This window comes from Trifolium pratense, linkage group LG7 (genome assembly GCF_020283565.1).
Source record: "Trifolium pratense cultivar HEN17-A07 linkage group LG7, ARS_RC_1.1, whole genome shotgun sequence".
In the NCBI taxonomy this organism is placed as follows: domain Eukaryota; kingdom Viridiplantae; phylum Streptophyta; class Magnoliopsida; order Fabales; family Fabaceae; genus Trifolium; species Trifolium pratense.
In genome coordinates, this window is record NC_060065.1 from 45,462,782 (window position 1) to 45,489,146 (window position 26,365).

The window sequence follows — 26,365 nt, forward strand, 5'->3', positions numbered from 1 at the left end:
AAACAAGAAAAATATATAAGAGTGATTAATAAACTTGTGAAATTATGAATCGTTTGGGAGAATTTTTGTTTAATTTTTTGATAAAATTTGAATTTTTTATGAATAAGTTTTTTTTAAAGAAATTTTAGAATATTGGGACACTTTTCTTAAAAATTGGAGATTTAGAAATTAGTTTCTGTAAAAAAACAAAAGAAAGAAAAACTTTTTTTTAATGTTTTTTATTTGATTATTGATTAAAATTAAATATGTGGTTTGTTGGATGGATATAGATGAAAATTGAATGTTTGGTGGGGGCTTATGAGTTATGACAATGAAGAAAATGGATGAGTTCAAATTAAGACTCTTTCCATTTGTCTTAAAATATCAAAAGATCAAATTTCAAGTCATTTATTACAGAAAAAAAATATAAAAAGTAGATATTTTTGGTCAAAAAAATATAAAAAAGTAGTAGATATTTTTTGGTCAAGGTATACAAAGTAGATTTCATCAGAATAGGCATACAAAGTAGATTTATTTTACTAAAAAGTAGATAATATTTATTATTGTACTGTCTTATATGTGAAAAATTAGATCGAAGGCAGTAGTAGTATTTAGTTCTAAATTTTCAACCAAACATATCAAATTTTATTGATCCAATGCTTTTATTATTTATGACTGAAGGTAGTATTTATTAAAATGATCTTAAGATAAGATTTTAAATTTTAGGCAAATGCTAAAGAGTGTTCCACGAGCACTTGTTAAGGAGTTAAATTTGGAAAGTTTTGTTTTGAAATAGTGTAGTCAACACAACAAAGGTCCAAATTTTAATGTTTTCAATGAATACTTTTTTATTTATTTCTTCTTTTGGTTTCTTAACTAGTGTCCCGTGGCACTAGTCAGCAAGACCCTAAATTTTAATATAAAAATGTTCATATTTAATGACTGACATATATATTTTGAATATGATTTATTTTTAGGTTAACATTCTGGTATGCACTCTGGTATGCATATTATGTGAATATGTACCGGTATATGATTATTTTAAATATCTACCGGTATATTATCTTAAAATTATTTTGAATATGCATATTAAGGGAGTATATTATCTTAAAATAATCTTAATTATAAAATAATTTTAAAGTTAAGGGAACAATTTATAACATTAATTAGTTAAAAGATCAATTTATAACGTTAATTTGTTAAGAGAACAAAATGAAAACAATAAATAAAAAGGGAGTAATTATTTAATCTAGCCATTATTTGTAATGCAAGAGGAGTCTATGAGAAGCCAATAAAATAAAATACTCTTAAGATTATATATATCTTTTAATCTATTTAAAGAATTAAGAAAGGAAAGTTAGGAAAACAATTAAATGTTTGAAATAATAAGTTTATATATATATATATATATATATATATATATATATATATATATATATATATATATATATATATATATAAAAAACCACAGACGTCTCACTTGTTCCCGATCTCATGAACTCATCGACCGCCATCAAGATGTAGCCTGGCTCACGGTGTTGCGATAGACTCCTTGGGGGTCGCGATGCCGCCATGGGCTACTCCCATTATGTCGGTTTTCTTTTCGGCGAGGTTCATTGTTTCCCTTTTCGATCAGAGCCATTCTGAAAATTAGAGGGTTGTTTCTGTTCTGTTCGAATATGTTCGGAGGTGGTCTTTCTTCTGTTTTGGTGTAGATGCTGGTGGCCACTGTTGTCAGTTTCAGGTGACTATTTGATGGTTACTGTTTGTGGTACTGTTCGTGGTATTGTTGTTTTACTATCATTCAACTGATGGTTTAGTAGGAGACAAACAAATTTGGTTGCTCATACTCTTGCTAGGGCAGCCAATGTTTGGGCTAGTTTCCATAGATTTGATATTACTCCCTTATGTATTGAACATTTATTAGTTAATGATGTGAATTAAGTTTGTTTGGTTAAAAAAAAAATGATGGTTTGGTGGTTCTGTTGGTGTTTCAGACTTGTTTGGACCTGTTGTTGTCTTATCAGGTCGATTCAACAGATTGTTGGGCTCAAAAGAGTTGTTATAACTTGTTACAAGGAGTTTTAATTGGATCGTTATTGTGTTGATAGTCGATTCTTTCTACTCCGATACTATAATGGTATGTGGTAATGTCTATGCGCTGTTTTGTTGGAATCTTTCCACGAGATGGATTTATCAAGACTTGCTTCAACCTGATAATGCTCAAAAGGGCTAGGTGCGTAATACTATGTGTTGGCAGTAGTAGTCGATCATCGTGCTAATGGGTTTGTGGGGTTTTTTTTGGTAATTTTTGTGGTCGAGGGCTCAGTCCCGTTGATTGACCACCTTCGATCTGGCTTTCGACCAGTTCTAGGTTGTTTTGTATTCTACTATTATTCTTTGATTTCGGATTGCTCAGCTTGAAAAACTTTCATCGCTTGATGCTTGTTGCAGGGAGTAGCGGATACGTGAACTGTTTATGTGTTGACAGTCGGTTCATTCGACTCAAATTATTAAAGACTTCTATTTTATCTTTTTGGATTAATTAGAATTTAGAAGTTGGTATATTTTATTGTCAACGTGTCTTTGTGTGTGTTCATTGTGTTAAGTCTATGTCCGTCCAGTTTTTGTATATTTTTCTTTTTTCTTTTTTAATATAATAAATAGATATAAACAAAGGAGGGGGACAAAGTCTGCTTTATCCCCTGATGTCTAGATGCTCTTCGCCTTATAATTTTTTTTTTTTATAAAAGAATAAGTTTTTGTTTATTAAAATTTATTGTAAAATAAAATTTGCAAGGATTTAAGTACAAATTTTTTTATATAAAAAACAAAAGACTAGGTCTTAGACAAAGGACGTTTGACTCCACTTGGACCTAACATTTTTCCACACGTAATGATGGGGCACATGTTGGAAAGAAGTATTCAACTAGTTTGGTTTTTACATTTAAACCGATTTAAATAAAGGTTAAATATCAAACATTAACAAAATTAATTAAAAATCACTCAAGCAGAAATGTTGCACAAAGTTGTGTTTTTCTTTGTTCTGATTTTCCAATTTTTTATTTTGTTTTGTTATAACTCCAAGATGTTGGTTGGTATCATATTATTGAGAGAGCTGGAGAACATAGAGCAAGATGTTGGTATCACCAACACCAACTAAGCAAGCAATTTGTTTAACACTCACAAGTGTTATGCAACCAACAATGATGTTGTGTCTCTTATTTTGATTATTTTTTTTTACAAGTGTCTCTTATTTTGAATTAAAACTCATAATTGAAGCAAATATGTTGAGAACGATGGAGGAAAATGTCGGAATATTTTCTAATATTTTGTGGTTACGTTGTAAATTTTGGTTTTAATAAAAACAAGTTGATGTTTTGTCAAAAAAAAAAAAAACGGATTGATGTTATTGTGATTTATAATAATGGTCTTTGAACACTAATTTTGATTTGTGTAGAACACAATGTAGACCCAACCTCTAAAATCCATGATAGATGACACTAGGGTTATGATCTTATAAATAGATTGGCTAAATTTCATTTGTCGCCACTTTAAAATACGCTTGTTTAAGATTTGTCCCATTGGGGATATCCAATCCTTAAGCACGTACGTGATCAAACAAATGAAGACCTGATCTAATATATTGATAATTAGATATCGGCCATTTTGGTAAATATGCTTGTTGCTTCAACAAGTAAATTATTTTAAATTCATATAATATCGATCTCTAACTTCAATCTTACAAAAAAAAACATCAATGGACAAACTCATGGATTAGAGGGAGAAATAGAGAGATGAAGGGATCATAAATATCATCAATCGATCAACTCACATAACGTGCGCATGATGGGTGACTTGACTTCCTTAACTGTTTCATGTATTTGGTCTCTAATATAGACTAAATACATTAATAAAACAATAAACCTAAAAAGGAGTTTTTTTCTTATATAGTGTCACGGAGGGAGTAATATCTCCCTTGCGTAGTAAAATGTTCCCGTAGGAATATATAATGCCTTGATTCACCATAAATAAAAACTATTAAAGTTTGATTTCTGCCTCATACATATGGAGAAAATTCGGTTGGAAGGAGATAACCCACCTTGTATGCCGCGCAAATTCCCTATTGGAAATTAGTCATCGCCAACCACAGTCAAAACTTAGTACCAATATCATGGTAAAAAAAACTACCATCTCATATAGTTGTAGGTAAAGGTTACAACTACAATTGATGTATCAGTCGCAGGCCTATATGAAAATTGTAGGTAAAGGTTACATCTCATTTTTGTTGTGAAAATCATATCAGTATGAGACGTTGAACCGATTAAATTGAAAAATGACTTATAATCACAGTTTATTTTCAACCTCCTACAATCAAATCAAATTAGGTTGAATTTGTTTGAACCATGGTTCAAGAGTGATTGGTTCAATTGGTTTGTTGTTTTTTCTTTAAAATACTCTTAATAGTTTTTTATTTATTAATCGTTTGTTCAACCGTAGTTGAAGTGATTAATTAATTGATCCATCATGATTTGGAGGTTGTTTTGGTTCTATCAATGATCCAATGCTGCCAACATTGTTGAGAATAGGCTGCAAAGTGCAAACTAATTACATGGCAACATAATTAGGATTCAATGTGCATGCCAATTGCCAAGTTATAATATCATGTCATAAGTTTAATTTATGAAGATGAATGTTCCTTGTAGCCTAAAGTTTTCAATTCTCATTTAAAGATATTTTAAATCAGAAAAAGAAACATTTTCATATTAACAATGATTTAAACAACTAAAAAACTTACACTTTAACAATGACTATTGTATGACAATTGACACAAAGATACTCCTTGTTTTTATTATAAAAAAAAATTAATTTTTAAATTTATTGAATAACAAATGTATCTGATTTATAATATAGATCTCAAAAATCGAAAGAATTATAATATTTTTTCTCTAATAACAAGTCTCAGAATTTCACACCTCTATTTTCTACACCCTCTGGACATAAATATAAGGAAAAAATATCCGTTTACGCGGTGTTTAAGAAATTTAGTTAAGTGTAGTTAATTTTCTTGATTTAATGCAAAACATGGGTTAAATTTACTATATTACCCTTTGAAAAGTGATTTATGCATTGGAAATCACATAAACTTTTAAAAAGTGAAATGATTAAATAAAGGTATATTAGGAATAGTAGTATTAATTAGTTTAAAAGTAGTTGACTTTTGCTTATATTTGTGTCCAAAATTTGAAGTGTTTTTTTTCTTATATTTGTGTCCGGGGAGTATATCTTTTCTCCAATCGTGCAAGAGCATGAGATTTATACTAGTTAATCATTGACAAAAGTTAATGACATTTACGAAGAGGTGTCAAAAAGGAGAGAAGGCTAAAGGTTACGACTCTTAAAAATGTTCGAACAAAAAGCACAGAAAAATGCTTACATAGTGTTAATCTACCACCTATATAAGTCAAGCACAAAATGAATGAAATTGGGGACCCATCAATAGTCATCATTGCTGGCAAAGAGAAAGGCATCATGTTATTATTCCCATTCATATAAAATTAAATACAAAAACATAATTTTAGTCCCTCTATTTCTAAATCGCAATTTTAATTCTCTTATTTTTCAATTTAAGCAATTTTGATCCCTGTCCATTTTGACATTCAATATTGATGATGTGGCAGTATGATGCTGATATGATAAGGTGACGAGATACATAATGTTTGCGTGAGCTAATAAGTCATCAAACACGTGGAACTTATGTGACATTTTTAAAAAAAAAATATATTAAAAATTACTCGTAAATTATCATATGAGGGGCTTGAATCTATGACCTTGCAATCACAAAAAAAGTTCCGCGTGTTTGATGACTAATCATCAGCTCACGTTAGCACTATGTACAATGTCACCTTGCTATATCAGCATTACATTACATTGCTTAAATTTAAACATAGAGGACTAAAATTGCAAAAAATTGAAAATAAGGTGACCAAAATTGCATTTAAGTTAAACTTAAATGGAAAGACATAAAAGTTTTTTTTTACTCAAAGAGATGATAGTTTAGAAAATACAATTATTTTTTTATTATATAAAAAAATTAATGAGTCAACCACTATTTTTAATTATAATTATTTTTGTTAATAATTGAGTCAAGAAGAAGTGCATATCTTTCATTAGGATCGGAGGTCCTCTTGATCTTGTAACATGTTTGGAAATTGAAATTAATGATGAGATGATCTATAAGCTCTGCATTTTCTTTTATTTTGTTTTTTCTAAAAAGATGTCTATAAGCAAAGCATATATAAGTGAAAGATTCAAAGAGACTCAAACTCTAACAATGAAAGAGAACTTATGCTTTGCACCATAATCAAAGTAAACCAAAGAATAAGAAAAAGTTCCATAAGCTTCACTGCCACATTTTGTAAAGTTTTCATGCATCTGATACCTACAAAAACCCTTATCATGGTTCAACTTATTGCATCAATCTAGCTTCAACATTTCCATCATTTTGTTGCTATAGTCATCTTCTCAATTGATCCTTTCCAATGGCTACCATAGTTCAATATGCATTGGCCTTGTTTTGTCTCTTGGTGTTGATGCAAAAGGGTGATGCCTATGAATTTGTAGTTGGAGGCCAAAATGGTTGGAGTGTTCCAAGTGACCCTAATGCCAACCCTTACAATCAATGGGCAGAAAAGAGCAGATTTCAAGTAGGAGACTCCCTAGGTGAGTTTTTACTAAAGGCAGGGAGAAAATGAAACCATTTTAACTAGTTTTTAAATTATTATTTTAGATATGCAATTAACTATTTTGCTAAAACCATATAATTTTACTATCCTTCATTATTTATCTTGTTATCGTCTGGAAACACGAGTCAATCTCGAGGGAGGTCAACAAAGGTTGATTTGTCGGCGTGGGTAGCTTATGTGGTGGTGTAGGTCCGAGGAGAGTTACCTGCAAAAGACACTCTGATGCTAAAATCAGTTCTCAACATAATATGAGAATGAGAGATACCTAAAATAGGGTAAGTGATGCTCCTTATATGGTAAGTGAATGGATTCCCTCATGGACTTTATATTTTGGTCCATATGAATAATGGGTTCACATATTCGTTCAACTGGTCCAACGTCGTAGTACATCATCTTCATGCTCAGTCGATTATTAGCGGATTAACTGAGTAATTTAGTACATACATAGCCATTTGAGTAGCAAACCTTAAAAGGTGAATGTGTTTGCTAACTCCAACCGCAAACTAACTCAAAGGCCTGTGTGTAGCGTGATAGAGCACTCGATCTTTCAGGATGGAGTTGGTCTACTAATCGGCTGAGCCTAGAGCTGATGTACTAGGACGCTGGACCAACCAGAGGAATATCTAACCTATTATCTCCCTATGGCCCAAAACATAAAGACCACGAAGGAGCTTGTTCACTTCCTATAAAATGAAGCATCATTTTCCCTACTCGAAGTTCCTACCATTCCTTATTCTTTGTTATCTTATGTTCAAATTGATTTTGTTATCGGAGTAATTTTTGTAGGTACCCCTCTCAAACCGGTACCACGACCAGAGGCTGTGCACACAGACAAATCTATTTTCATTGAAACAATGTGTTCTTAAAGCTTTCCAAGACTAGAATGCTAAAATTCTAATAAGTAAAACAATACAATCATTCAGAAAAAGAAAAGAAAAAAGTTCATTTGTTTATAAAAAAAATTGTGCACTAATATTTCAATTTACACATATTTCAATTGCAGTGTTCAATTACCAATCTGGCCAAGATTCAATAATTCAAGTAAACAGCCAACAAGACTATGAAAATTGCAACACTGATGCACCATCTTCTGCAAAATCCTCTGATGGCCACACAGTAATCAAACTCAATAAATCAGGACCTCACTACTTCATAAGTGGAAACAAAAACAACTGTCTCAAGAATGAGAAGCTATTGGTGATTGTACTTGCTGACAGAACAAACAAAAACTCAAACACAAACCAAACAACCACTCCTCCTTCTCCTTCACCATCTGTTTCTGTTTCTCCTTCTCCTTCTCCATTATCCTCACACTCATCAGATGCATTAGTTCCTATACTGCCACCTTCTCAGCTAGAGGGTTCATCTCCACCGCCCTTTCAACCAGTAGGTTTAACTCCACCACCTATTCAGCAAGTAGGTTCATCTCCACCACTAGGGACTGATGTGACAAATCCAATTATTCCAACTTCAGCTCCTGTTTCTGAACCTCCTCCTCCTCCTCCTCCTAATACTGCTTCTTCAATCTTGGTTAGCTTTGGTTGTTCTGTTGGAGCACTCGTGGTTTCAGTTCTGGTTTTTTCCAAGTGAAAAGTATGAGTGGTTGAGTACGATTTCTATAACTTATTTATTTTTTCTTCTCATAGCACTCATGGAGAAGTGAGAAATAAGGTGGTAATCTATATAGTTATGTACCCTTTTGTGTGCTTCTTACAATGTAAGAATATTCAATAAGTTGAACTTGAAATAAATAAACATATTTTATGCAGGAGTTAGTGTCAGTGAATATGTCAGATGTTATTTGTTTCTTTTCCTTCTTTATCTTGGTGTTTTTAAATATTAATGGTATGTCAAAAGCAAAAGAACAATAAAAATCAAATCAGAAAACAATCAAAGCTGATATAACCAATAGCAGTAGGAATATAGGATCTTGAGCTAATAATGTATAAACAATGTCTTATAATCTCAACCAATTTCGCTGAAAGTGGCTACTATAGCCACAATGGAGTGACTAATCATTACTATGTAAGTCCAAAGATTTCATGATTGATTATTAAAATTACTAATTTTTTCTTTTCAAAATTAATTATAATATTGCTTTAAAATACACGTTTATCTATTTCAAACTATGTTTAAAATATAAACATAGATAAAATCTGTCATATAAACATGCCATTGCAGCTTATGATGGCACTGCCATAGTTAGCATTGCTTGACAAATTGCCTATGGTGGTTGGCAAAGATTTGTCACGCCATACCACCATGGCGTTGGCATTTACTAACACCGGTATCAGCTCTTAATTATTCTATTTACCAAAACGCTACCAAGTACAAAAATATGGTGGTGCTCGCAATACATGTCATGATCATTTTACCAAATGAAAAGAAAAACACTAACGCTACATTTTTATGCTTTATATATAGCGTATCTATAGATAACAATCTTCCGAAAGACCTCCTCATTGAAGTAGGTTTAGTGAATCAAGAACCCTAACCTAGATAAAAAATCCAACTATCTATCAAAAATTCTTGCCCAGCTCAACTTTTTTCATTAACCTAATAGTGTTGTGCAAAATCGATTCCGCAATTCCAGCTACCTGAAACCACAAGGAAACAAATAGTGAATAGTACAAGTATAGAGCCACAACTTGGTATATTGATAAAAGTATAGAGCCACAGTATCTGAGATACAAACCGTGAAAACACCCCCAATAATAGCACAAACGTTCGTAATAAAATGTGAAAAAGACTTCTGCTGTTCTGTTATCAAGACCTGCTCAATAAAACACAGTAAATCAACAATAAATTTAAAAGAGCAGAAACTCAATGAAACCGATAATCTTCGTATGCAGACCTGCATGGGGGAAAGCTCGAGATGGAACCTCGCAACAGGAATGTGTAAACTGTGTGCTACACTGCTATGCGCTGTGTACTCGTACTCCTCAACTAATTGATAATCTTTTCTAGTAATCACTTCTGTTTTAACTATCTGAAGGTAATGCTCCATCTGCACATACAGAAGTTAGATTAATGTGCAATACTTTGACATCAATAAATTTCCAAGTGTTGGAGATGCTCATATTTCTGTAGTTATCAGCCTTCATACAGAAAAACATTTTAGAGGTCTTTGCAAACTCATTGCAACTGCAATTGTGGCGGCATTGGTTGCATTTTCCTACACTTAGCTGCAAAATCAAGGTTCGCAGCGTAACCGCAACCACGACTGCAAGCACAGTTTAGAACCATACAGCGGAGAGGATAAGGGGGAAGACCCAAGTTGTCGTACAAAGGTGTTGGGGTTGGGATGGCATGAGGTATAATTTTAAAGAAGGGATTAGAGGACTATAATAGCCTCCAAAACTAACTAAAATATTATTTGACCCTATACTTTCATGCTATCTATTGCATCTCGCTCTTACAGATGCATGCAGTTCAATACAACCTGCCATTAACAATATGGATTCCTGATGCAGACCATAAAAAGTCATGGTCAGATAAAAAAGTTATTAAATTAGATTATTATGCAAAAATGTTAACTTACAGTAATATTTGCTCCTAAATCATGTGAATTGATGAATGACAGACCATTCAGCCTGTCATGGCTGTTACCAATATAAGGTATCAAACGCTTGAGATCACTCATAGCCCTAGGTGTCAATTTCCTTCCAAAAGATAAATGGTGTACGACATGCGACATGTTCATTTGAGAAGCATCAAAGGAATGGGTATCAGATCTTGCTGAGACGATCAAGTTTCCTGGAACCTGCAGAGTGCAAAACAACTTACATTTCAGCATAACATTTAAATTTAAAATACAGAAAGAAGGAAACAGAATAGGTTATATGCCTTTTATCATTTATATCTTCTGTTACAATATTGATAACTGAAACTTCTATTAAAGAGCAAAAGATAATTCAAAAACAAGAGCAATGTAAAGAATCCTGATCAACACTCACATCTGAAAACTAGGAAGCAAAAAAGGAGTTTTCCTTCCACATTACACTAGAAGGTTAATTTTATCCCTATGGAAGTTTACCTTCTTGACACGTACATATCCTTCAATTCGACATCCTCCAGCTGATGGTGCTGCTCTTTTTGCATTCTCAACATTTAATTTATCCTCCAAAGCTAGCTTCTGAGACTCTGAAGGGAGAGATGCTACTAAATTCTCCATTGTCTGCAGTGGAAACACTTCATATCAGGTATGTTGTACTTTAATGATAAACAGTGATGTTCAATACATTTAAAAGCATAAACACTTCATAATAGAGATCATGCAAATTTAAATTAAATACGTTTTGTACCTTAACAAGGCTATCTGTATCACGATCTCCATAATAGGACTCATGTTCATGATGTCCGTGATCACTTCTGGAATTGGATAAAGATTCAAAATACTTAGATATATTAAGAGATCCAAAACTTTAGAAACCCAATCATAGATCAAAGTGGTACAGGATCCAAATATAGAAAAACTATCCAGATATTAATCATATAGATCTTACTAAATAGTATTGACATTGCTTATCAAATTGATTCACTTGCTAGTTAGTGGAGGAATAGTAATGAAACATCCCAAAGTTAAGGTTAGGGTAATTCACATCCCATATCTTTCTTTCATTATTAAGCTGATCGACCAATAATAATTGCATCCTTACATCCTCCTAATGTAGCTGTCACTAAAATGCTTTTGATCACTACTCCCATTCTAGACACAATTTTGACGACCACCCCCATAAATTATTTTGAAAAGTAAAGGAACTTATATCATTCTCGTGGGAAAATGTGATATATATTAGAGATAATAAAGCACATGATATCCAAATAGGACAAGTGTTAATTCTTCCCCCATAAAAAGGATTTTTCATTGTACCTGATATCACTTCCTTTACGAAAGATACGAATGGACGGATACCCTTGTATGTGATGCCTGGATATTGGTAACAAGATACAAAAAATTAGTAAATAAGTAGCACAGATGAAAAATGAGAAAACAAAAATAGCAAAAGAAAGAAAGACCATAAATTTCTGGCTATTGTTACAAATTTTTCAGGCAAGAAAGTGAACTGTTCAAAAAACATAAGAAAAAAGGCACCTCCGGCACAAGTCTCCTTCTTGAGTGCAATCTACCTTCCCCATAAATATTCGACCATCCATTTCCGGATCATGTCTAAATAAAAATGCAATTGTACAAACAAAACACTGAATCAGTAAAGTGATGCCGAGTTAGTTACAAAATTTACGAAAGAGACAAAAGGTAGAGTACCTCTCTCTTATTATTTTAGCTGCCTTCTCCCATGAAGGTCTCTGAAAAGAAAGAGATAAAAGAATGATATATAAACAACCATCTTCAATCATTATACAGAAGTGAATGAAAGGAAAGAGATAAAAGTATATTATATAAATAAACTCCTTCAACAACCATTATACAGGAAATAATCCACTTTCAAGCATTGTACATGCATCTGAAGAACCTTATCTCCATAAAAAGAAAGAAATATAGTGTTGTTGCAAGGTCAGCAGCAGAAGCAAATTATGAAGCTAATTAAGTTGCCATGACATCAGCTATTTAAGCTCAGTTGGCTCAAATAGTTACTTTACGAGCTACATTGTGGAGAGTTTACATAGATAACATAACACTCATGTAATAAGCAAACTGCACTGCAAATTGTCTCAAATCCAGTATTTCACGGGAGTATATGCATATTGAGACAAACATAATTTCATTAGAGAAAATATTTTATTTGGAGACACTATGATAGGCCCCTGGGCACTAGCTGATGTCATGGTTCATGAGAATCAGGGGGAACAAAAGTGTGGAGGGTATATGTGAGAAAGAATAGAAAGCAAGGAAAAAAGGATAGGGGTGGTAGGTGGAGAGATTGGGCCGGGGGATGTTGGTGGAATTCTGTTATATGGGATAATTTGGTGAGAGAGGAGGTAACAAAAAGTATCATTTCTGTTCTGGCAGAAAATTGCATTTTCTCTGAGGAGCGTAGTTTTGTGGGTAGTATGGACTTGGGAGTCTTGTTCCCTTCTGCATTTAGCTTTTCATCAATAAAACACTGCATATTATCCATTCTTGATGGTTTGCAATACGCTACCAGCCTACCACTACCTTTGTTAGTTCAAATCATCAACTGGTAAATATTTTCACCAAGTAATTGTGGGGTCATCGCACAAGCTACATTTGGAACAATCATGGTGCAGATGATCTATATGGTTCAACTTCACAGAGAGTGATTGAAATATTACAAATACCGCAGCTATGGTTTTGGTACAGTAACATGTAAATATTGTAAAGTAAGGTAATGGTAATCTTTGTATTTATTGTAATCCATCATGTGTGTGTGTATATAGGAGGAAGAAAGAAATGAAGATGAAATAGTTACCAATCGTTGACTCCAGTAACACCAAGGAGCATAAAAATTTACAGCTGTAATTGGAAATCTGCCAAAAGATTATTGAAAACAGTGTAAACAATGTGCAACTATTGTGCAATTTGAGAGGAAAATAACTCTTCAACTTCACATAACTGAAATTCATAAAAATTGAATGAAATCGAATGAAATCGAATGAAATTCATAAAAATAAACTCTTCAACTTCACTTACTGATGAGCATATTTATCAAAATTGTCTGACGTGAATACAAAAGCACCTTCAAGGGATTCTTCATCCACTTTCTCATCATGCTTAATGACGTTGGTAGCCGGGCCTGGTTGAAACTCATGCCCCGTGGGTCTTAAATTTGGATCAATAGAAAACTTGCGAACTGTTTTTGTTAGATTCAGCCTGTTCTGAAATCAAGAAGTAACAAATTAAGGACAAGTAGCAAATATATTTTTCAAACCAGAAGTACAAATATATGTTTGTTAGCGACGATCAGATGGAATAATAGAAACTTACTGTTCCCAGCACATCACTCACATCGACCGATGCAAACTCACATGAGAGTGCAGGAAAACTACAAGATAACTTGATGCCATTAGCAAGAAACAACAGAGAGAGAAAAGGAGAGCTTATAAATAGCCAAAATTGACCAAACGTACTTAAAACAATACTACAACTAGCTACATGAATTGATCAAGGAATTGAAACTCAGAAAATAATCATGAATATGAGAAATGAAATTATCGCCTTGGCAATCCAGGATTTCATGTTAATTTCACAAATCATCGCAATACCGAACAAAATCTGGTTTCTAGTGTTTAAATATCCCATCGACTCCCAGTTGAAATAACCTTTAAAGGGAGAAAGAAGCTAACTATATCAACATCATTAATACAGAACAGTAAAGTTTTAACCACTTCCTTGATGATAATAATTTCTATCAAATAAGAAGTCTTACAACCATTTTCTGCAATGTATTAACCAATATTTACTTGAACAAACTTATCAAAACACCTAAGCAGGTACCCATCATAAACTTTCGAATAGAGTTATTTTGACAAAAAGAGCCACCACTCGTGAAGATTATGTAGCCCAAGGTCTATGCACTATGCCAAGCTCATTTTAGCAAAACATGAAGCCACAAATAATTTGGATGTACAATCACATGTAGACACCTTACGGTGTTTGGTTGAGGGTTTTGGAAGGAAAATAAAGGAAGGGTAAGATTTTTATTTTTGAATTAAGAGGGGTACAAAGTATTTATAAAAATTAACAAGGGGTCAAGGCAATAGGTTTCATTCTAAAAAATTCAAAATTTATACCATATTTAGTTGTAGTGATATATTTAGCATGTTATCCATCCTTTGATTTTTCTCCAAAACCCTCTCTTTCAAGCATACCCTTAGAGAAACATCATATTCAAATAAAGATCAGAATGACATATATAGACTTCTACCTGAAATTGAAATCTATCCTTAAAAAGTCTCCATCAGAACTCTTGTCAACAATCACAGATGTAGTGGTGGTGACAGATAAATATTCATTAAGTTCCTGCAACAAGTTTACATGATATATATCAATATGATATAGTACTTGACAACTATTTATGCAGTAAACTTTGACAAAACGAAATTCAGGCATAGAGAGTGTATATCAATCCAGAGCACATGCATTCAAATGTTAAGGGTTGACATGTCTCACAAACATAAAACAAAAGTTGTAAAAGCTACTGACCATTCCAAATAAAAACACCATGGCGAGAGCTGCAACTATGGATAACCCTGCTCCAGATAATGATGCCTCAGTTAAATCTCTTGGGATTTTTCTGTAAACAGAAGAAAAATGTTAAATGACTTATATCTATCCATAAAAAGATAATGTCAGATGAGCATTCCGAAATCAAACTTTACTTATTTTGAGTCCTTTCGCATGGGTGACTTATTATTTTCTTATTCCATTCTCCCCCAAAGAATAAGATATATATCATTCACAACCTTTCTTTTTACAATTTCAATATATCTGTCAATCTTAACCAATCATATCCTCTATTTCAGTCTCAGACATCTCTCTTTTAATCTATATTGTCCCAAATTCCAGCTGAATTTAAAAATAGGGAAGAAGTACAAATGACAGGATATTCACATATTGAAATTTAAATTGCTTCTAGCAAATATAGAGTGTATAGAAGTGCTAACAACACACATTTTCCAACAGAGTGTTGGTTAAAATTCATATGGATCCCACCAAATCTTGTGGGTCCCATATAAATTTTAACCAATGATAAAAGATACTCCCTCTGCTCTAAAAATGGACTAGATATATCGGTTATTCAATAAACCTATAACTGAATTTTTGCTTATATACACGAGACTGGAGGAGTTTGTTGAACATTATTTGTAGAGTCCTTTCTTTCCCAATTCTAAATATAATCACAATAGTAAATAAGCCATTTGATTTTATTTAATTAATAAGCCATTCATTAAATGAATGTAGATTGATTCAAAAAAAAAAAAAAAAACTAAATGAATGTTAGAACATGGTTCAGTAACAGTGTATAATCAGTTTATAGTGATAGTATATGAAAGATCAAATCGTTACTCTACCAAAAAAAAAAAAGATCAAATTAAATTAACGATAAATGCAAAAACCTTTAATCCATAGCAAGATAAAAAAAATCAAATTAAATTACAGACACAACGAAACACACGCAAATGCAACCAAGATAAATGGCTTAGGGTTTATGATAACCAGCAATCAATGAAATGCAATCAGAAACAGCATGATATATGATCAAATGATCAAATTAACGGCATTATAATAACTGAAGATTCGCAAGTGCATTGATCAGAAAATGATCCATAAACGCGAAATGAAAAAAAATTCGAAAATAATAATAATGATGATGATGATGATGATGATGGGGATTTTGATTGTGACCTGTAAAAATCGACGGATTTGAGTCTGCTTGCAGTGGTCATGGTTACGAGAAAGTGATATTTTCCCAGGAAAATGAAAATGAAAATGGAAATGAAAACTCAAATCTGAAGGAAGGAAGGAATGAGATTTGAGTGGTGAAGAATGTGAATGTAATGATAATCAATCGTGATTCGTGATAGATAGATCGAAGGAAGGAAGGAGAAGAATGAGCTTTTAGCTTAACTGCACACTCCGTTTGCACCAACGAACGAACATGACGTACTACTATTTTATTTATTATTTTTATTTTTTACGCAATTTATTATTTTATTTTTATTAGATTGCGTCACTTTGTCAAAAACAATTACTTACTATAATATTTTCCTAATATTTGTTTTGTAAGCTTAGCTCAGCTGATGGAGACAATATATTAATATTATTAGACGTCTTGTCCGTGCGTTCACGCACGAGTCATATTAGTCACATCAATGAATTGTGAATTTATTATAACATTAGAATTTTTAATAGATTAGAGGGGTGTACGTGGGCCGGATTTGATTGAGTTTGGTCAAAATCAAAACCCAAACCATAAAGTGTTCTCCGGATTGGGTCGGATTAGAGGGGTGTACGTGGGCCGGGTTGGATAAACCCACTAATTTTTGGGTTGGATTGGATTGGGTAGCGGGTTACCCAAATTATTTTTCTATTTTTTTATATTAAATATATAATTGTCGAATCATCATATTTTTTCATAAAAATAACTCAACCATTCTATTTTCTTGAAAGATAGTGTAAGTTTTTTTCACTATAAAAAATAATCACCAATTTTTTGTGTAAACCGATTAATTTATAGGTTGGATAGTGTGTTATGTTATCCAAATGATTTTTTTTTTTTTTTACTTTTTTTATTTAATATCAAATGACTAAATGATGAATCATCATATTTGTTTATGAAAATTATTCAATCTTTAAAAAAAAAAATAGTGCGATTAATTATCATATTTGTTTATAAAAATTATTCAATCTTTTTATTTTCATAAAAAATAGTATAATTTATTTTCATTATAAAAATATCAAATAATCAAATGACAAAATCTTTAATATTTTTATAATTTTTTTTTTCAAAATACATAGTACTAGTGGGTCAGTGAGTTTCATGGGTTGGGTTCAGTTTTAACCGAAATCCGATATTTTTTATGGGTTTTTCATTTTTGAAATCCATGTCCACCCACTAGCCTGACCCAACCCACTTTTTGGGATTGAATTGAGTGAGTTTGACCGGATTTGCCCAATCCATGTACACCCCTAGTTGCAATGTTCCAAAGTTTCTCCATGATTGAAGATAAAGATAAAGATACATGCAGAAGAAGGTCGGGTTTCAATCCCAGTCATTCACTTATCCATCTTAAGGTGAAATTTCTAGCCACTACGTTACTTGATAAAAAAAATAAATTCCTTAAGGTGCGTTTGATCTGCTAAAAAATATGGGACTGGACAGGACAACTTATGTTGTACCCTGTTTGATTTGCAACTGATTATGAGACTGGACAAATTATTATAGTCGGTTTAATTAATTTTTATAGTTTTTTCTTGCATAATTTGAATCAAATCAAAATAAGGAAGAACATGTTGGTTTGATTCGATTCAATCGAGTTGAAATAGTCGGTTAAAGTGCAAACTTTTTAACTTTATATTAATTACCCACAAACTGAAAAATAAATTATTATGTTATGTGTGTTAAATTTGGGAACAAACTATACTATTCACAAAAATTAAGCATGTTTGACATGAAATTGGTTTAATCCACATGCATTGTGTTTTTGGATTTTTAAAATGACCACTTTAGCAATATATATATATATCCCACCTAAAAACATGAAGGTCTATTTTAGTAAGGTGCACCTTTTCACTTTAGATCAAAACACCATTTTTTACTATTTTAATATAGTTTCAAGCCAAGAGTAGTTTAGTAAAACTGATTTGATGTTTTAACATGAAAATTTAAGTTAGCAAGGTGCACATTTTCAAAGTTGAGTAACATGTTTTCTTAAGTTGTCAATTTTTTGATTTCCTATGTTGTTTATTTAGATTGCATATATTTATAATTAAGTTGATGTAAATTAGTAAATAAGTGCACCAACATTTAATGAAATTTACCTAACTAACCCTTAATTTTCTAGTATAAAATAACTAAATGTCAAGATTTTTTTGTCTAAAAGTGAAAAGATGCACCTTGCTAACTTAGACCTTCATGTTTTTAGGTGAGTCTAAGTTAGCAAACCCCATATATATATATATATATATATATATATATATATATATATATATATATATATATATATATATATATATATATATATATATATATATATATATATATATATATATATATATATATATATATATATAGGCTTAATTACTTAATTGGTCCCTTAAAGACATTTATGGTTTCAAATTGATCCCTAAATTGGTCCCTTAAAGACCTTGCCGTTAAACATTTTGGTCCTTTCCGTCCAGAAACTGTTAATTTTTACAGGTGGGGAACTGGATGCTTACGTGGCTGCTCACATGGGTGCTTACATGGCTGCTTACTAGGTAAATTATTTAATTTTAAAATAAAAACTTAAAGTTAAAATTTAAAATAAAAAAGATTATAACTTCTCTCTCTTGTTTTTCATCTTCATCATCAACTTCATCAAACAAACCCCAAAAAAGAAACCAAATCCTCAAATTAGAAACAGAAATCCCTAAAAACACCCAAAAAAACCCCAAATTCACTCAAACCACTTTCTAACCATAAATCAAACCCCAAAACCTGCAAAATAAAAAAATAAAAACAAAACAATTTCAAAATAAAAAGCTTAGATCCATTCTGATTTCTTATTCTTTGCCACAAATCCAACTCAAAACCAAACCAAAATCAATATAAACATATGCACAACTTTGCCACAAATCCATTCTGATTTTATTTTTTTTGTCTCTGTTTCTCTTATTGTTTATGTTTTTTCGTTTGATTTGTGATGGATGTGGAAGATGGTTGTTGTGATTGTTGAAAGTGGAAGATGATTGTGAGTGAATAGGTGAAAATGGAGGTGTTTATGGTTACTGGTTTTTGTTCTCAGTTTCCTTTCTTTTTACTCTTTCAATTTCTCTGCCCGTGAATTTGTTTTTGAGTTTTTTTTTTGTTTTTAAGTGTTTCAAAATCTGGATTTGTGTTGATGAAGTTTATGAAGAAGACGGAAGGAAGGAGATGAAGAAAGGAAAATAAAACAAGGTGTTGGTAGTACATTATTAGATATAATAGATATTCAAGATCCAATGGTTTTTCTTTTGATAAGGAAATCCAATGGTTAATATTAAAAAATTATTGAAGTCTATGGTGGAGCACCTGAAGTGTTGGTCCACCTTATACTTTTGGGGTTAAAAGTTAACGGAAGAGACTAAAATGTTTAACGGCAAGGTCTTTAAGGGACCAATTTGGCCCTTTTTTTCTTTAAGGGACCAATTTGAAATCATAAATGTCTTTAAGGGACCAATTAAGTAATTAAATCATATATATATATATATATATATATATTAAAATAGAGTTGAGGATCAAACCTACGACCTTTAGCATCCCGTGACTTAGCAAAATATATTTATGATAGTAAGAGTATTAATAATAAAGCAAATATTGTACCAAAAAATGAACTCCGGGTACAATGAATTAGGACAGATTTATATTTATTTAATACAAGAAAGAATTGAAATATTTGGGACAGAAGTTTGTTTGTTTGTTCATATGCTCCAAGTGTAGCACCAAAGTGAAATGACAGAAGGTGAAAGTGATTGTGTCTTTGGGTGCAGCAGCAGGGTGCAAAATCAAATATTCAAGGGGTGCAAATTCTAATTAAAGTAGACTAGTAAGAATACTTTCCAAAAGTCAGGGTTGCACACCCTCAAAGGTGAATGGCTCCGCCCCTGCCGACGTCAACCACGTTGACAAAGGCTGGAGGAGGTTCAAGGAGCATTTGAGCATTAGCAAGGTGTGGAAGCTCTCTCGGGTTCCTTGCGTTTAGAGGTGGGAACAGGCCAGGCCGGCCTACATGGCCTTAAGGCCTAGCCTACATAGGCTCAGGCCAGGCCAGCCTATTTCTTTAAATAGAGCAGGCCAATGCTTTTTTATAAGCCTATTTAGCTAAAAAGGCCAGGCCGCAGGCCATTAAAAAAGCCTTTGAGGCCTACTAGGCCGGCCTATTTAAGTTAACATGAATAATATTTTTATTACGATTATTATTTATATATTAAAATTTATACTTTGATTAAATTATAAATCTATTAACTTTTTAAGTAATTTAAGTTTATTAATCTACATTGATTTTTAACATATATAAATGTATTATTATAAACTAGAATTGAAATATGATGACATATATAGTCAAATTCTCTAAAATATCAAATGGAACATTATTTTATTAGTTCATAAGTATATTTCAAAATAAATATAATTATTTATTTAAATATGTTCATATGAAATAGGCTTTTAAACAGGCTAACAGACCACATCAGACTTTCAAAAGGCCAGGCTCAGGCCTAGAATTTAAGCCTATGATAGGCCACAGGCCAGGCTCAGACCTTCGATTTTTTGACAGGTCAGGCTTAGGCTTGGCAAAGCCTAGCTCGGCCTAGCCTATTCCCACCTCTACTTGCGTTATCGTTTTGAAAACTGAACAATAACTCTTCATTACTCACCTTAATTAGCACATCTATTTTTTTTTTTTGGTTGAACATTAGCACATCTATTTTAGAAGTCTTCATTACTCTTCATATATTAAAATCTAGGCTTAATTAGTAAAATGGTCCCTTAAAGATATTTTTGGTTTTAGATTGGTCCCTTAAAGAAAAAAAAGGTTCGAATAGGTCCCTTAAAGACATCTTCGTTAATCAGTTTGGTCCCTAAAAAAGGTCCGAATAGGAACAAACTGATTAACGAATATGTCTTTAAGGGATCTATTCAGACCTTTTTTTCTTTAAGGACCAATGTGAAACCAAAAACATCTTTAAGGGACCATTTTACTAATTAAGCCTAAAATCTATTACTCCCTCCGACTTTATTTATAAGCAAAAGTTACTTTTTAGATACATCGAACAATTGATGTATCTAGTTTAAGAATAATACTAGCAACACACTCTTTAACAAACACACTCCAACACACTCTCCATATAAGTGCTAGGAACATTCATTCTAATACTTTATTTTTAATACTTGAGTAAGTGTGGAGAAAATGTTGCAAATACTTTTCAATAATCTTATTGTACCTTGTATATTATGTTTAGTTTTGAAATAGAGTGACATTTTTCAACAAAAAGCGCATCTGGTGTAGTGGTATCATAGCACCCTCCCACGGTACTGACCAGGGTTCGATTCCCTGGATGCGCAAATTATCTATTTTTTATCATTTTTATTATTCTCTCATTTTTTTTGGGAAAAGGTAAGCAACAAACCAGGAAATTTTTGTCTTGCTGTGTTCATTTCCATTTTATTTTGCATGCTTTGTCTACAGAACATTCTGAAAATATTTTAACTTTTATAGTTTACTAATTTTCGTTGAGAAATATGATTTAAACATATTACTACTTAAACCAATTCATCGTTAATTTTTACCTTTTCATTTAGTTGAATATGTTTGAGCATGTATGATGTGTGACTCACAATACGATTTTGATAAAAATTACACTTTGAAATGTCAACAAAATAACATTTTTATTATTTCAAACACACTAAATTAAAAAATTCAAAAATCGGTTAACTCCACCCACATTTTAATTTTATACATGTCATGTTAAATCCGAGAGGAGAAATTGGTAACAACACTCACACATCATGCATGTTATTTAACATATAGTTGTTACGAGTAGTACGCATGGTGTGTGAGTAAATTTTAGATTATCGATTGAGTTCAATTTTCAATTATATATATAAAAAAAGAAATTAGAGTACACAAAAATAGTACTACTTTGGTTGCCGGAAAATGTGACAACGAAAAATAATTATTCAACTCATTGTGTATATACAAAGTGCAAGCATGCACTAAATTAAGAAAAATGGTTCATCAGAAAGAAAGGAATACATATATGGTGGTGTTGTGTGATGAAAGTTATAATCAACCTAAATAGTTCATAACCATAGACATAGGAACTAAGCAAAGCCCTTTTTTATTAAGTTCTGTGTGGTCACTAATACTAGTATCCATTTCATTAGACCCCATTTCCTTCCTCTCATCTTTTTGTCCAAGGGTATTTCCTTTCTCCTACAAAAACAAAACACATTAAAATGACAACTTGTTTTTAGTAGAAAAAATGAGTAGTACTCAAATTGGGTCTCGAGCCGAGTATCTCGAGATTGAAGGGTGGATTCCTCAACCAAGTGACCTCTCGGAAGACAGGCATATGAGTAATACGTACCCTATTTCATTCTATATTAAGAAAAGTGGAAAAAGGAGAATGACACACCAAAATTCTAAGGATTAAATTTATATACATGATTAATTAGTGTAAATATACTTTAAATTGTCAACCGATTATAATTATCGGACGATTCAAAATGTTTGACTTTAGTTATAACTATTTCTAAAGTCACATAGATGATTGATTGTAATTTATTAATTGTGCAAGTTTTCTTTTTACATTCATATCATAAAAAGAGCACAAAATTAGTTGCGGTTTTTATTTATATGAATTTGGATGTGAATACAAACGAGCACAAGAAGTACTCAAATCCAGGTGACAAATGACAAAGTAGCCAAATGAAAGTACAACTTATATGAACACCAAATGATAAAAGCAAAGAGAGGAACAAGATATCAATCATCATGTCACCAAAACCAGCAGACACTACTTTTTACAAATATACAAACAAAGCAAGAGGGTCTACACATCATTAATATCAATATAACATAGACAAGGACCACACTTAATTATAGCCAAAAACCACTTTCAAACATACAAGTTTCAATGTGGTTGAACAACTTCAATAGATTAAGCAGCCTAGAAAATAATTATCATCAATGCAAATTGAATATTGATCAAACTAACCTGATAAAAGTGGTCTATTTCTTCCTTCTCTTTTGCCTTGAATACCTGGTTGTTCATATATAAAGCCTAAAATATTAATCATAAAATTCTTTTTACATGAACAATTATAAATATAACTAGGCAAAATCACTTTCATAGTCACTTAACTTAATTTTAGATAACGATATGGTTCTTTATCTTTTTTTTTACGTCATTTTTGGTCCTTCATCCCTGTTTTCATATGGTTTTTCATGCTTCAAATCCATGATTATCTTTTGAGACCAATCCATATCCAAACATAAAATGACTAGAATGTTGAGAAAAAAAATAAAAGACTAAATCGTTACTTAAAATTAAGTTAAGGGATTACAAAAATAATTTTTCCATATAACTATTTCTAATTCAAATTTGATGTAATTCATATATACAACCAATTAATCATAACCAAAAAATTATTAAAAACATTTAACTTAATCGTAAAAACTTCTAAAATCGCACATAAGATTAGTTGTCAGTATAAAACTTTTACATCGACACAATATCTAAATTAAACTCATCTAAAATTAGGAAGAAAAAAAAAATATTATATAGATGAAGAAAAATATATACCTTGGGGCTATTGATAGGAGAACTTGCAGTATCTTCCAAATCATGATCAACCAAACTAGTTATGATTTTCTTCCTCTTCTTGAAACTCAATCTCTTAATATACTCCATACCACCTTGTGCACTTTGATCAGCAATTGTTTTTTCAGCAGCATCAGGGACAAGGGAATAAGAGCCATCATCAAAATTAGAGAAAGAATTAAGAGAATATTTCTGATCATTATAATCATCAATATTATTATTATGATCATCATTGTTAAAGAAATCCTCAAAGTACTTAGTCCAACTACTCTCCTCTGAGGATTCAAAACTTAACATGTTATTTGATGGAGCTTTGCTTATTGAACTCATTGAAGCAACAAGAAAAATTAGATGAATGAATATGATGTAGTTTATTGAGTTTTGTGACTATTTTTAAAATGGGAAAGTCTCCAATATATAAAGCACATAAAAAGAGTATATTCTAAATTAAATAATATTAGAATATTATATTAATATGATGATGAAATATATGACGACTTTGGAATCTTGAAATGGAAGTTGGAGAAGTTAAAATTAGTTGAGAGTTTGACCTTTAATTATGGTGAGTGACAGATAGCCAACAAAGATTGTATGCCAAAGTTTTCTTTATGGTACACTTAACTTTCCACTAATGCTTTGAATTAGTCATTAAATAATTAATTTAATTAGTTATCATAGACTATAGAGAAGTTTGGAAATATGTTCTTTCCTTTAACTTATTCCCATGTCTCAAAGTCTAAGGAAGTTAATTTAACAACAAAAAAAAGTCTATGGAAGTTATATTCTAGTTATGATAATGGGGTTATAGTTATATTCTCACCATCATCAAATTCTAATTTCTATACCATGAGTCAACAATATGAATACTTTATTGGTTAAATATATACTACATAGTGACAAATATGAAAGATACTTGAGTCCCTCAATTATATTATGTAGCGAGTGTGAGAGGTTAAAAGTCTTGCATTGTTATGATTGGTGATGTACTTGGTAGGAAGAACCATTGTTCGATCCCCGCAATTGCGATCGGGAGGGGCTGTAACCACTTTGATGCCAAAACTGACCATGAACCAGATTAGGCGATCCAGTGGGTCAGATACTGGTGGTGAAAAAAAGAGACATAAATCTAAAGCTAGACAGACAACAAGAGGACCTCGAACCAACCTGAATCACCGAGACTTTAACTCCACACCCTAAGCAAATTCTAACAAGTCCAATATAAAAAAGGGTGCATCCCCCATCCATAGAAGGAACATGGGGTGCCATGAATTTTACATAGAAACCATTTTTAAGATAAAAGTTTCACCTTATCTATCGGATACTCAACATAAAAGGTTCCCTCCAAAATATTACATTGTTTCGAGAGTTGCAGATAGTCCACACAATAACATGTCAAATTAGTAACCATGTCAAATTAGTAATTGATTATATAACTCATTTTTAATATATTTATTATATTTATTTTAATAACAAGGAATTTTAATGTATTAATATTTATTATTTAAATAAAAAATGTTCCACCCACGCCTCTAAAAGTCTATGTATTGTGTATTTCTATTTCTATATATCATAAGATAAGAAGGAGGAAGAGGATAAAATCTAAAGCCTCGGCATCATCCTTTTTTTCTTGAAAGCATCTTGAAAATTTAACATGTATTGTGTACTTCTTGAAAGCAGCTATTGCCTATTGTATCGAAAAAAAATAAAATTAACTATCTATTATCTATATTAACATGTGTGTAAGTGTGTAACTTCTTAAAAAAACATGTGTGTAATTTTTTAACTAAAATGGCATATCTTAGAATAGAGAATATATTTAAGGATAAACTTTTAGGCACTTTAAAATTTAGTTAGATACCAGTATTTTATTTTATTTTATTTTATTAATTTTCACTATCAGTATCCGGTTCATTGGACTGTCTAATCTGATTCGAGGATCAGTTTTGACATCAAGAGTTTTCAGCCCCTCTCGATTGAAGTTGTAGGAGATCGAACCGTGATTCATCCTATTAAGTCCAACGTCAATCACCAATAAATCAACTAACGATTGGTCGGATACCGATATTTTGTAGGCAACATTCATTTAAAATTTATTTATTTTTTAATAATAAATCAACATAAAAATATCATTATAACATTACTTTTATCAACAATTAAAATACTTGATGACTTTGGCATTTGTCGTTAAACCATTTGTTTAAGGACTTTTTATCTGTATTAGCTGACGTTACTCTATTATTGTTTCATTATCTTGGCATGTCTACTCACTCTGTTGGGAGTCTCCACACGTAGTATTTTTTTTTCATTTCATTTTGTGAAACTAATGTTAAATTTTACAAGTTGATTGTTTTTATATTTTTAATATGTGGTCTAGATACGATGTATGTACCAATTCCCCAATTTAGTAGAGACATCTAATTTCTATTGAGAATCTATTGGCTAAATATGTACCAATCATATTAATAGAATATTTGATCAATTGATTGGAACAACTTTTATATGTGGCACCATACCAAACAAAAATTATTTGGGATCGAGTATACACTAGGTTTGGTATAATAATGAGTAATTTGAGTAGTCTGTTAGAGGTTTAGAGTTCGATCTTCCGCTCAATTGTAAACAAAGTGTAGATACATAATGGGTAGAGGACATT

The 26,365-nt window shown here is 31.6% G+C and overlaps 3 protein-coding genes and 1 non-coding gene across 4 annotated transcripts; 2 read left to right on the plus strand and 2 right to left on the minus strand.

Moving 5' to 3' along the window:
* Positions 1-6,362: 6,362 nt before the first annotated feature.
* Positions 6,363-8,496, plus strand: LOC123899946 (early nodulin-like protein 3). The gene is made up of 2 exons (XM_045951214.1): positions 6,363-6,702; positions 7,729-8,496. Exons 1-2 carry the CDS (start codon positions 6,522-6,524, stop codon positions 8,313-8,315), a joined length of 768 nt encoding a protein of 255 aa, XP_045807170.1. The 5' UTR covers positions 6,363-6,521; the 3' UTR covers positions 8,316-8,496.
* A 519-nt stretch (positions 8,497-9,015) lies between these two features.
* LOC123897813 (protein disulfide-isomerase 5-4-like) lies at positions 9,016-16,298 on the minus strand. The gene is made up of 15 exons (XM_045948600.1): positions 16,054-16,298; positions 14,851-14,941; positions 14,573-14,667; positions 13,633-13,690; positions 13,339-13,523; positions 13,118-13,175; positions 11,992-12,032; positions 11,821-11,895; positions 11,599-11,655; positions 11,030-11,096; positions 10,762-10,902; positions 10,267-10,488; positions 9,580-9,732; positions 9,421-9,498; positions 9,016-9,322 (listed from the first exon to the last, which is right to left on the minus strand). The coding sequence occupies exons 1-15, from the start codon at positions 16,092-16,094 to the stop codon at positions 9,245-9,247; spliced, it is 1,440 nt and encodes a 479-aa protein (XP_045804556.1). The 5' UTR covers positions 16,095-16,298; the 3' UTR covers positions 9,016-9,244.
* A 5,082-nt stretch (positions 16,299-21,380) lies between these two features.
* Positions 21,381-21,451, plus strand: TRNAG-CCC. Its single transcript has one exon. It is a non-coding gene; the product is annotated as a tRNA-Gly (tRNA).
* Positions 21,452-22,028: 577 nt separating this feature from the next.
* LOC123898496 (vascular-related unknown protein 4-like) lies at positions 22,029-24,095 on the minus strand. Its single transcript, XM_045949469.1, has 3 exons — positions 23,695-24,095; positions 23,107-23,151; positions 22,029-22,322 (listed from the first exon to the last, which is right to left on the minus strand). The coding sequence occupies exons 1-3, from the start codon at positions 24,040-24,042 to the stop codon at positions 22,176-22,178; spliced, it is 540 nt and encodes a 179-aa protein (XP_045805425.1). The 5' UTR covers positions 24,043-24,095; the 3' UTR covers positions 22,029-22,175.
* Positions 24,096-26,365: the final 2,270 nt, after the last annotated feature.